General features: G+C 38.3%; 1 protein-coding gene across 5 annotated transcripts in view; it reads right to left on the reverse strand.

The window, feature by feature from the left end:
• LOC137347432 (DNA-binding protein SATB1-like) overlaps positions 1-13,442 on the reverse strand; it is a 140,544-nt gene that overhangs the window by 112,495 nt on the left and 14,607 nt on the right. For 2 of the 5 annotated variants that reach the window (XM_068011890.1, XM_068011894.1), the window contains exons 2-4: positions 9,469-9,645; positions 8,212-8,338; positions 7,717-7,840 (exon numbers count right to left, since the gene is read on the reverse strand). In XM_068011890.1, coding sequence (XP_067867991.1) covers positions 7,717-7,840; positions 8,212-8,338; positions 9,469-9,640 — 423 coding nt within the window. In that variant the 5' untranslated portion in view covers positions 9,641-9,645. Of the gene's footprint in view, positions 1-7,716; positions 7,841-8,211; positions 8,339-9,468; positions 9,646-11,061; positions 11,299-12,132; positions 12,899-13,442 lie in introns of those variants that run through there. The other 3 variants (XM_068011876.1, XM_068011901.1, XM_068011884.1) reach the window with 3 other exon arrangements.

The raw sequence follows: 13,442 nt of genomic DNA on the forward strand, positions 1-13,442 counted from the left end.
GGCTCCCGACTGCATAACAGCTTTGGTCTAAACATTGGACTGTATTATAGCACTTGGACAAAACAACTCAATTCCAGAGGTGAGGTGAGAGTCACTGCCCTTGACATCAAGGAAGCATTTGACAGAGTGTGTCACCAAGGAGCCCTAGTAAAATTGAGGACAATGGGAATCAGGTGCAGAACTCTCCACTGGCTGGAATCATACCTAGCACAAAGGAAGATGGTTATGGTTATTGCAGACCAATCAGCTCAGTCTCAGGATATCACTGCAGCAGTTCCTCAGCGCCATGTCCTAGGCCCAATCATCTTCAGCTGCTTCATCAATGACCTCCCCTCCATCATATGGTCAACAGTGGGGATGTTCGCAGATGATTACACAGTGGTCAGTTCCATTAAAAATTCCTCAGATAATTAAGCATCCCGTGCCTGCATGCAGTAAGACCTGAATGACATTCACACTTGGGCTAAGAAGTGACAAGTAACATTCGTACCACACACGTGCCAGCTCCAACAAGTGAGAATCTAACCATCTCTCCTTGATGTTCAATAGCATTACCCTCTTTGAAGTCCCCCACCATCAAAATCTTTGGGATCACCACTGACCAGGTATTTAACTGGACGAGCCAAATAAATACTGTGGCTAAAAGAGCAAGTCAGGGTCTGGGTATTCTGCAGTGAGTGACTCCCCCCGCAACCCCCCGACTCGACAAAAGAAAACTTTGATGATGTAAACTGTCCCAGGCATTTCATAGGAGCATTATCAAACAAAATTTGACACTGAGCCACACAACCTAAAGCTTGGTCAAAGTGTCAGGTTTTAAGGAGAATCTTAAAGAAGGAAGGGGTGGAAGAGAGGTGGAGAGGTTTAGGGAGGGAATTTCAAAGCTGAGGTTCTTGGTAGCTGAAGGCACAACAATTAAAATTGGGAATGCTGAAGAGGCAGGAATTGCAGGACCACAGATATCTGAGGATTTTAAAGCTTGAGAAGATTACAGAGGTAGGGTGGGGTGAGGTCATGGAGGGATTTGAAAACAAGGATGAGAATTTAAAAATCGAGGTGTTGCTTAACTGAAACCCAATGTAGATCAGAGAGCAGAAGGGTGATGGGTTCGAGTTAGGATATGGGCAGCAGAGTTTTGGATGACCTCAAGTTTAGGGAGGGTAGAACTTGGGAGGCTGGCCAGGAGTACATTGGAACATCAAGTCTAGAGGCACAAAGGCATGCATGAAGGTTTCAGCAGCAGATCAGCTGAGCCAGGGTGAAGTCAGGTAATATTACAGGCGTGCAATTTGACTGTCCTAGTGATGTCGCAGATTTGTGGTCGAAAGCTTATCTCGGGGTCAAATATGACACCAAAGCTGTGAACAGTCTGGTTCAGCCTCAGACTGTTGCCAAGGAGAGGGATGGAGTCAATGGCTAGGGAATGGAGTTTGTGGTGGGGAGCAAAAATAATGGCTTCAGTCTTCCCAATATTTATTTGGAGGAAATCTCTGCTCATCTAGTACTGGATGTTGGACAAGCGGCGTATCAATTTAGAAATGGTGAAGGGGTCGAGAGAGGTGATGGTCAGATAGAGCTGGGTGTCATCAGCATATATGTGGAAACTAACACTGTATTTTCAGATGATGTCACCAAGGGGCAGCATGTAGATGAGAAATAGGAGGGGACCAAGGATAGATCCTTGGGGGACACCAGAGGTAATGGTGCAGGAAGAGAAGCTATTGTAGGGGATTCTCTGACTACAACTAGATAGATACGAACGGAACCAGGCAAGCACAGTCCCATCCAGCTACATGACGGAGGAGAGCCATTGGAGGAGGATAGCTGGGTGAATCCCGTCAAAAGCCGCAGACAGGTCAAGAAGGACAAGTAGGGATAGCTTCCCTTTGTCACAGACACATAGGATGTAATTTGTGACTTTGTTAAGAGTTGTTTTGGTACTGTGGGAGGGGCAGAAAACTGATTGGACTGATTCAAACATGGAGTTCAGGGAAAGATGTGCAACATGTTCAAGGACTTTGGAGAGGAAAAGGAGGTTGGAGATGGTTGTTTCCAAGGACAGAGGGGTCAAGAGTTGGCTTTTTGAGGAGGGGGATGATAGCAGATTTGAAAGAGAGGGGGACAGTACCTGAAGAGAGAATACTATTAACAATATCAACTAACATAGCAGCTAAAGCCTTTCTACAGCCTGCAAGGCACAAATCAGGAATATGATGGAATAATCTCTGCTTGCCTGAATGAGTGCAGCTCCAACAACACTCAAGAAGCTCAACACCATCTGGGATAAAGCAATCCACTTGATCGCCTCCCTATCCACCATAATAAATATTCATTCCCTCCACCACTGGCGTAATGTGGCTGCAGCATGTACCATCTACGCTGCAGGAACTCACCAAGTTTTCTTCAACAGCACCTCCAAAACATACGATCTCTACCACCTAGAAGGACAAAAGCAGCAGGTACATGAGAATACCACCACCTGCAAGTTGCACACCACAATGACTTGGAAATATGTTACGGTTCCTTCATTGTTGCTGGGTCAAAATCCCAGAACTCCCCACCTGACAGCAGTGTGAGTGTATCTTCATCACACGGACTGCAGTGGTTCAAGAATGATCACCTTCTCAAGGGCAATTGTGGATGTGTAAAAAATGCTGGCCTTGCTACTGATGTCCACTTCCCATGAATGAATAAATTGAAAAAAACAGCAGAAATCTGGTGCAAGTAATAAAGAAAATCTTTGTGAAAATATCTAGCTCTTTATAGGTGGTCACAGATTTAGATTATCTGTGTTATGCAATCACATTCATTTTCACAAATGAGATTGAGATGAATTTCAGTATGAGACCTCATATGGTTAAGAGTGAATGGGATTCAACCATTATTTCTTTTTAAAGCAGTGTAGGGACTCTACAGCCATCCATCTCTGCACTGTATGGAAGCTTACACTGTGGGTCAAGTATCAGTTTCTGAATCCATGGCGCACACATAGTAATGCATCTGCTAAAACATTTTCAAAGATTAAACTGCAACTCATGAAATATGTCTATTCAATCGTTAAATTAAAAATATGGTAATCCTTACTGAACTTTGTCTTCATGTAAAATTGAGTCAAAACTTTAGTGAACGTTATTGCTTAAGCTTGTATGTTTTGTTCTGTACTGTAATAACATTAACTTGGCACGTTCTGTCCTAGGATTCCTCTAGACTAAACAATATCATGGGCCAAATTTGTTAAAATCTATGGCAACAACAAAAAGAGGCCACTGTACTGATATCAATATGTTGATTCAGAAAAAAAAGGTTGCAACATCCCCTCAAATTAACAAAGTTCACTAATTGATTATTAGTAAACTGGATTTTTTTCATATTTTGTTTCACTTATAGAGAAACCACAGATACAATGAATATTTAAGTTCCTTTGGGTTCATAATTCTGTATGAAAAGGTTAATTATTGATGTACAGTAATTGAGTGGCTCAGGATTTTTTTTAAATGAACTACTCCTATATTCTGTTACCACCACCCTTCTAAAATGGCTGATATTAAAATATAGATAATGATGTTCTAATGAATGTGAAATATTCATGACAAACAGTGAGTTGGTTTCTTGTGTATTTCTGCAACAGACATGAAGTAACCCCTAATCCTTTACTTGCACTTTAAAGCCACTAAAAGAGCTTAATAATTCAAAAGGCTATTGCTGAAGATAACTTTGGTGTATTAACATTTAAGACCAGAAAGGTTTTATACTAAGCTCTGGAGTATTTCTTAGAAAGTAGAGATTTTTTATTTAAGTTTTTGGAGGAAGATAAATAGCAATAAATGTCCAATTGACAAGTGTAAATACTCCTGTGTACCTTTCAAGAATAAAACCAAGCAAAGATTAAAGGAAAAAGCAATATCCTGGTATTTATGTGAGATCATGAGTTAGATGCAGAATTATTTATGCTATTAGTCACTAGAAAAGTTATTTTTCAATAAAGATATGGGATATCATAAAGATATGGTTAGAATACTAACAACATTCAACAAAATCCACACTTTTTTATTTCACCTACTCTAGCTACATTTAAATTTCTTAAAAATAAAATTCAGGAATGTTTATGTTCAATAACATTATTACCAAATATTCAGCATAGTGGTCTTAATAAATAGGAAGTGTTGCTCATGTACAAAAGAAATTACAGCTAATAATTTCTACTACTTTCAAATGGATAGTCCCTAATACATAAAGAAAAAGATTTTGCTGAGGAAAACATTTGGTTAAATTTGATTGACCTGTTTCAATTTAGCATGAATATTGTATAATTTCTGAGGAATTTATGCTTTTCAAATGTAAGCACATTTTTGTCTTATTGCTTGATTTCAACACATATGATTAGTGAACTATGAAGAAATGGCAATCAAAAGTTTGATGGCCTTATAATGAATAGCTTATGACTTGTTTATTTGGGTGTAAAACTATTCTTCAGGAAAGGACATGCTCAAAAACACTATTAAACTGCCAGTACAACAACCCTTTACAAGAATTTACACTGAGGTTACCAGTCTCAGATCAGGTTCTAGCTAGGCAGAACCATGTTTACATTCCTTGGCTCCTGCCTGGCTGGATCTTTAACTGCCCTGTTCAGGAGAGAACTCTACACATACTTGGTTCCATGCATGGGCATGGCTATTTCCCAAAAGTTAAAAATTTAAATTGACTGAGATCAGGAAGGGGAAATATCTGCTCTCTATACATTTAAACTAAGGTCAGCTAAGTTCACAAATTGTTCAATCTCCTGAGTGCTTTGCAAACCAGGTTTGACACTGTACTGGACGTCTAGTGGTGTGAGATTATCTCCTCAAATTATTAGCTTTGCTCCAGTCAGATTGGACCCTGACTCTGAAGTAACACTGCCAGTTTAAATGTCAATACAATGGTGAAACTGACACTAAACCTGCAGTGTAAAGGACTGGGAACCTGCACCTGGAAGCAAATGAAGATGACTGCAACTACCAGGGGATTACATCTGACCCACATCTACAAGGAATGCTTTAGCTCTTCCCACCAGTGACTCCAATTAACCAGACCAGCAACCATCTGCGGTATATATCAGCTTTAACCTTTTGTCCTCCCTGACCTCATTGCTGCTATACACTGCAATGACTGAAGGAAGAAGGTTGGCAAGATAATGGCATAATAGCCATTTTACTACTAAAAGGTGGGTAGTCAAGAAACCTTTCCAACCGCACGACAACAAATCCTAGCAAATCCACTTTAGAAAAACAAGTAAACAAACAAATTTAAAAACTTACCTGCTTGTTCATGTTCACAAATATGTAAGAGTTTGGAAGGAGGGAATGGGAAACCACAATGCAGTACTGGCTAGCCAGTTGAAAGTAGTTTGAGGACAATCGTGTACAGATGGTTTGGTTAGATAAATAAAAACGCATTCAAATAGAGCTCTATTACATTAAAACATCTCAAAGTGCTTCACACAATGCTTTTTATTTTTCTGGAGTGCAGTGACTGTTGTCATGTAGACAAACACAACACCCCTCCTGCCACAGCAACATCCTGCAAACCAATGAGTTAAATGACTTGTTAATCTGTTTCATTTCTTTTGATATTGGTTTTGAAGGAATGTTGGCCAGGATGCGGGGAGAGCTCTTTGCTGAATAATGCTGTTCTCTGAACAATACCATAGGATCTTCAACAGCCTCCTGAAAAGGCGGAAGGGGCACTGGTTCAAAATCTGATATGAGGACCACAGCTTTAATAATTCAGCACTCCTTCAATACTTAACTGGAGCATCAGCCTAACATATGTATTCAAGTCTCGGTGCAGGGCTCAAACCCAGAACCTTCTGATCCAGAGGTGAGCAACTTAAACTAAGGCTGCATTTATATTGCTGTAGCATGGTGCCTGCATCATCAGCTCCTGAAGTAGTGATCCTGTGCAACTGGTGGCATCTCCAATGTAAAACTGCGGATTCACTGGGATTTTATCCTTGGACTTTAGCCTTAGTGAATGTGGAACCTATACTTTAGGCTTGCCACTGGTAACACAAGACCCGTACTTCAGGAACTGGTGGTGCAAGCAATCCGCCCACACCAAAATAAAAGCTGCTTAAACATAATTGACATATTAATTAAAATAAATGTAAACAGTTTCTTTTAAACGTCTTTTAAACAGCTACTAATTCACAAACTGTTCACCAATATTTCAATTTAAAGCTTGCTGAAACTTCCATATAAGCAAAGTTTTACCATTACAATATTCACATAACTTCTGCTCCTTGCAATATCCTTTCAGAATTTAAACATTTAACTTAGAGAAACATTATGGGGTAGATTTTGGTCTGGGCCCATTTTCATGCTCAAGACTCGGCGCTGCAAAACCAAGAGGTCTGAGGATTGTGGGAACTTAATCCACAGGCCTCTTCAGCATACAGGGCATGAACTGCTGGTGATGGTCAGGCTTTCCCAGGCCCCATGAATTTAACATTGGGACCAAAGGTTGGGCACAAGCTGCCTCACTACTAAATTAATATACTTTGCACTTGTTTTATACCCGGAACAATGTGTGTTATGCATACCAATTCCTACCCCTACATGTCATTCTTCGAATACGTCCTACACAGTATATATTCTGGATAGGAAGGACTTGAAGTTTTACCTTACGTAAATATTGAAATTACTTCTTTTGTCTTAATGATTAATTGGTAAATTTTGTAAACTAAATTGTACTGTGGAAATGGTAGTAAACTGTTCTGTGTACGCATAAAAAGCTAAGCTACAAAATAAATGTGTTAAACTCTTCTTTCATTTGCAGATGTTTTTTCTAGCATAATGACTAGTCTGGTAAGAATTCTAAGCTTTATATAATCAACATGGGTGTGGATCCAAAACTATTCAAGTCTTTTGAAATCATTTAATTTTCTTGAAAACCTTGACCTTATCTGTCTCTCCTTGGAATCAGAGGCACACCACTGTCAAGAATTTTGCTACTGTAACATCAAATGACATCTTTCAGCAGAACATATCATTCCATTGTAATGAAAAACATTGTATCCAGTATTAACCCTTCGAGCAATGAAAGACTTCTACAATTACCAGTCAGTTTTGAATACATTTAAATTAATGAATAACGACGAGTGAGATACATAGTGATAACTCAATTGAAGCATTCAGCAGACATCAAATCAAAACTTTAGGCTTATAAATGTTAGTAGAACCCCCAAGATTGCTTGATAATGTTTAGCTCACTTCCTAGTATCCAGTATCTGATACAAAATATACATTGTATGGAATTTTTCAAATAAGACATGATAGAACATGTCCAGAATTCTCGTGCCAAACTACACTTGTAATGGATGTTACTCTAATTTGGGACATCATTATCGTTGGTTTACCAGGAGTCTGCAGTAGATGATAGGGAAATTCCTTACAATGTACAATAGGGAAAATATAAGTTTCCAACCATGAATATTAAAGATGACATTCTACAAACTTGCAATGGTGAGTGTTAGAAATGAGAATTAGAGAAATGCAACACTTCAAACCACTTGTAAGATTTTTGGAAAAAAATGATAAAAATTTAATCATATATTTCGGATTTTGATGCAGAAGTGGTGCTGCAGTCCTCAAAAGATTTAAATAAGTTTTCTGCAATTCAGGTTTTATTCATTATTACTCTTTCCAAACTACTTTAGTAAAGCCCTATAAATACCTGGGAGAGGGGGCATTCTTTTGCCAGTGTGCTCTGGTTCATTTCTTTCAGTAGTTCCTTCAGAGCATTTCTGACGGTTGTGTGTGTCCACTGTTCAGGTGGCAAGTCTTCCAGTTTTGGGCAACTGCGTGATAAAATATATCATATAAAGGGGGGAAAAAAAGGACATTTCAGGACTGGTTCCTGGTGCAACATTCCTTCAAGATAGACAGATTTCATTTGGCACATCAAGCAGATGCATCTAGAGATTGCTCTCAGTCTCCTGATTGTTCTGATTAGTTAATTACTTTATACAACACATCTGCTGTATTGATGCATGAATTATACATCAGCTGCATGTGGCGACTATTATTTCTTGTTACTTCTACCTTCTTGCTCCAACGCGTTTGGTAAAATAATTCAGGCATTTAGAGATGTGGAAGTTAAAGACAAAGATGAAATAGTAATGATGCCATGCAATTGTTGAGGCCCAGGGACTTGCATGTTGTGACTAACCTGTGTAACTGAATTTTCAGTGTGACCACATGATACACATCCTGCAGCATGTCTGCTACTGTGGCATCCGGTGCATCTGTCACATATGAGAGAGGGACTGGATTCCACTTCCCAACCTGGATCAGGCCTGTGACAGGCAGCATTAGGTAGAGTGAGAAACATCAGCTGTTAATTCACCTACAAGTTGCGAATACTTTTAAACAGGCAGTAGATTACATTTCTTAAATTATTTTGCTCTGCTTTAACATTATTCCAATTTTATGTGAAGAAAAATGTAATAAAAGCCCAAATTTACCATAACCAATTGATAAAAATGAGTTATCACTCTCCCTACCCAATACCAGGTACTGGCTCAGACATATTTAACACTGTCTTTACTAGAAGTGTTACCTCTTTTGGTGTACTAGAATTAAATGGATATAAGATTCAAAGGAAACCTAAATTAGAAAAAAAGACTAATGCAAAAGTATTTTATATGTTTTATTATATGTTTCGATGTCATAATTTCCTCGATTAGAACCACAAATTGTGAATATTAAACACTGATGATTGAGAAAGTATTTGAAATCATTATCTTTTTTCCCTGTTTGGATAATCAAAAGATAATATAAATACAAAATCATTCTCCTCTTATAAAAAGCATAAAGATACAACATTCTATTCAAAATTTTGCATGTATATTTTAAGTATATTTTGTGTCAACAAAATGGTCCCATTAATGTGCAGTAGAATAAAACTTATACAAACAAAATAAAAACTCTTGTATGCCAATACTTTGTGTCAAAATCAAAAAGGGCATTTATTGCTATATAAAATGAATCCTTTAAATTTTAGAGTTCTGTATAACAAATTCAATTTGTTTTCTACTGCAGTATCAAATTGTTAAAGAAACAATGTCCAGTAATTTCATTGCCACATTGATTTGGCGATACGTACTGCACATAGGAAATGTTGTAGTTTTCGCTATTGCTCAAAATTGCTACCAATATGCTAAGAAGCCTCATTACAATCACAGGTAGCGACAGGACTTTCCTGAATTTTTGGCATGGACTTCTACATTTTTGCATTTTTCCTCTTCTGAGTTGTGAATGAAAACAGATTTTTCATCCTTGCACATGTTAATAACATGACCTTAAAAAACATTTAGCATTATTTTTGAAAACAGTGAAACAGTGTTGTTAAACATAATCTTTATAATTGGAAAGAAATGAAGTGTAGCTTTATTTTAGATTAGGATGTACATGTGAAATGATGTACCTTTAGCCTGAGCAGCAGAACTGTGGGAATATCCAAGAGAAAGCAGTGCCATCTCCACTAGTTGGTTAAAAAGCATGTCCTTCCGTACCAGAACAAACTCTGCATGTTCTTCTTTACTTTCATACTCAATGGGACTTTCAAAATGTTCCACCACACAGAAAACAGGGAGCATATTTCCTACAATGAATAAGAAATAACTTACATATTTTAATACTGTACATTACATATGCGGTACAACCATCATTCTAACAAGATATATTAGTACCCACAGTATACCATAAATCACTTTAAACGTAGCTATTTTAAAAAAGCAATAAAACAGCATATGATACCAAATATATATATGGATTGCGTGTATGAGCATCTGAGGATACTGGGTTGCCGAAGCATCCAAAAGTTACATTTTATGAGGTAAAATTTAGATGTCCCTTTAATTCACTAATGGGCTCGGTCACCTGTTTAACTTTACAGAATGATTAATAACTACTTTTTTAATGGGGAGGTATTTCATATGTGTTCAAAATCATGCATTACACAAAATTATGTTCTGTCTTTACAGTGTTATAGTATTCATCATTGAAAGCTTTAAAAGAGAGAGCCCCACTTTTCTCTCACACTGTTATACCTCTGGTAGTTCTAAAAACCATTTGTATAGTCCTTAGAATACTGACTAAATATGACGTCATTAATTTCCTACCATCTTTTTTTTTCCAAACTGTCATCGTCTTCCTTCTTTTAAAGTGGATAATCTTTCAAGATCTTTTACTTCACTGACTTTTCCCTATCACTAATACTTGACTAAATTTCCAGGGAAGCAACTTTATAACCTTCTAGTGTTAAAGCAGTAAGACCGATCAGTTCTAAAAATACTCAGTGATGTATATATGAAGGCAGCGTGAAACTTTCACTTTAGGTTTATGAGTCTATGTAAACAACACATCTGCTGTAAGAAGTAATCAAGTGTATAGAATCCTTGTCTAAAACTGTACTGGCATCACTGACTGCAAATATCATATAATGCCAGAGACAGCTGAAATCTTCTATTCAGGAATTTATGGCACTTATAACTTTGCAGGGATCATAAGACTGTTTGATTCTGCTCCAGTTCTTGATGGTAAATGTTAATACACTCTGTTGGAAAACTGTAATAAATTATAATTTTGGTGCTTTTAACCTGGCTTCCTTTATACATATATCCACTTGGCTAACAATCAATAAATAGTGTAATCATAAGCAGAGGCCAAGGAATTTGCTGAAGTGCCTTTTTCCAGTTCTAATAGATAAAGATCTAACAATACAGACTGCTGTGTCCATTCATTTCATAAATAATACATTCCTTGTTGTCTGCAAATAGAGGAAAAATAAATGATTGTACGATAAATGTTATGGCAGCTTGAACAATAAATTCTGCTGCCTTCAAACTATTTTATTTTCATAAATATCCTGGCTTGTGCAAGGACTGCATACATTTAAACTGTGCTCTGAAGGAAATTTGTTTTGTAGTTAACTTTGCATTACCACGGGAACGTTAAACCACCTATATTTCTATTTGTATTTCTATATATCTATACTAGTGAAAGCACACACTGGTACCTTTTTTATTACCGATTTTCACCAGCTGGCCTGTGTGTTTGAGTGAGCCTCCAGTCACTTTGGCACCCATGCTACCCAGTCTGCTGCGGGTGGAGAGACTCCCATTCTGGTCCAAGCGGGGGATCTTAGCCGGGGGACCTTTAGGATCAATGAGATTGTTGTTTTTTTCTGAATTCTCCTTCACTTGCACTGTTTCACTGGGTTTTTCCATGCTCACCACCAACTCTCAGAGATCACCTACCAAGTTTAAAGAAAACCACTTCAAGATATTACTGAGGTCAAGCTCAACAACAAATATAGAGGATTAATGTGGAATGTCCAGATTTTCTATCACCAGCCTTTTTTTAAAATTTAAGAATTAAGGTCTTGAAACCTCTATAGCACAATATGTCCTTGTAGCTTTTCAGTAAGACACAAGATGCATATCCTTCAGAACAGGCTCCATAGATGTCAAAATGCAAGGACAACTTCATTATCTGGAATTAAGACTACTATCGTGAAAATTGTGTCATTTTAGGGTACATACATCCTCAAACGACAGAATATTCCCAAATTATAGGTCCAGAGTTCAGACTTCAGGCTAGTGTACATCACAAAATGAATGGTCACATCTCGAAGTGTTCCAATTTTGACTTGGTACAAGATGATTATAATTGTATCTAAATAAGATACCCAATGCAGCATGTAAGATTTCTATCATAGTCTGTTTTTTGTCGTGAACTGCAGCAAATTCCACTTTTCACTGACTACTGTGACACAAGATCAATTCTAAAGGAGCCATTCCCATCCCAGCACAGCAATGGTAACCTGCAGACTAATTTTTTTTTAAAGCAAATAATGCACGGTTTCATCCTCAGGCTACTTTACAACTTTTTCTGTGCAACCAGTTCCATGCATTTTAGAAATTCCACTCCAGGATTTCACGTTTACATTTATTTAGAAAAAAAAAGACAAAGAAACAAACTAACCAAAGCGGTATGGGTACACAAAAAAAAAAACGCTGTCGTTATCGTGTGGCATCTTTTTCTGAAAAAACTACAAGAAATACAATTCCGATCGCAACCAACTCACCCACTTCTCTGCGCGGAGCTAAAAGGCAAACTTCCAAGACATAAGAAAAATAGCAACTCTTCACTTCGGACTCTTCGTGAAAACTAACAGCCGGACCGGTTGGTTTCTGGACAGTATATAGCTCCGAGATCTTATTTCTTTTTGATTTTTTTTTAAGAAATTATCTTCTTCGGATTTAGGGGTGGAGAAAAAAGGGGGAGGAAGTGTCTAGTTGGGGAAAAAAGACAGCTAATATTAAGATTAAAAAGGAGGAACTTGGGACACAAAACGTGATATATATTGCTTTAACCCCCCCCCCCCCCAAAGTCCTGGACTTTTTGTTGTTGTTTAAAAGTCCAGTGAAAGCTGTGGTGTTTTAGTGGCGGTGGCGGCTGTCCCTGAGTCTCTCTCTCTCTCTCTCTTCCTCAGTCAGGACGGAGCCGAGCGGCTTCACATTAAATTATTAGTTGCTTTGAGACTCATCACTCCTCTTCTCTTCCCTTTCTCCTCTCAGTGCTGAGAAAATAACCCTTCCAAAACATCACGTTTTTTTTAGGCAGCGACAGTCCACCCGGGCTCTGCCTGGTTCGGGCTGCCTTTCGATTGCATCACTCCTTGTAACTGTCAGAGCAATTTGTTGAAGAAAATAATCAAAAAAAAAAGGTGGGGGAGAGAGTGAGAGAGGAGGGAGGACAATTTCCGGCTGGCGCGCAAGAATTTTTAATCAGCTTGATTACTGTAAGACGGCTCTGCATTTATTACAGATAATAATACCACATGATCAAATAATTATAGCACTGGCTCAGCCTCAGCCTCAGGGCTGGAGGAGGGGGGTGGGGGGGGCAGTCAACAACAAACAGGAGGAGCTTTTTAACTCGTCACTGCTGCATGCCATCGGCACTGTCAGTGAGTGAGTGAGTGTAAGTAAAAAGCAGTGAGGGGGGTGCATGAGGAGACAGTCTTGACCGAAGCACAAACAACATACAGCAGATAGTCAAAAGCAACTGCAAATGATTTCATGCATAAGAACATGATAGCGTTTGTTCTGCGGGAGACGGCCAGATGGATGGTTTACACACACACTCGCACCTGCACACGGACAGAGACCTAAACATACGCATAATAAGCGCTAATATGCATGAAGGAAGATGCAAGATACGCATACATAAAAAGGTATACACGTGTTTATATTTGCGTGCCTTTCTGATTATGTATATGTGCAGGTGTGGGAGTTTAAAATGTACATTTTAAAAAAGTCACATCCGCATTATTGTTTTCGGGCTTTTTAGCTATTCACCTGTACTCTGCCACCAGCCTCTTGCTTCTGTGCT

Source organism: Heterodontus francisci, chromosome 2 (assembly GCF_036365525.1).
Source record: "Heterodontus francisci isolate sHetFra1 chromosome 2, sHetFra1.hap1, whole genome shotgun sequence".
Taxonomy (NCBI): Eukaryota; Metazoa; Chordata; class Chondrichthyes; order Heterodontiformes; family Heterodontidae; genus Heterodontus; species Heterodontus francisci.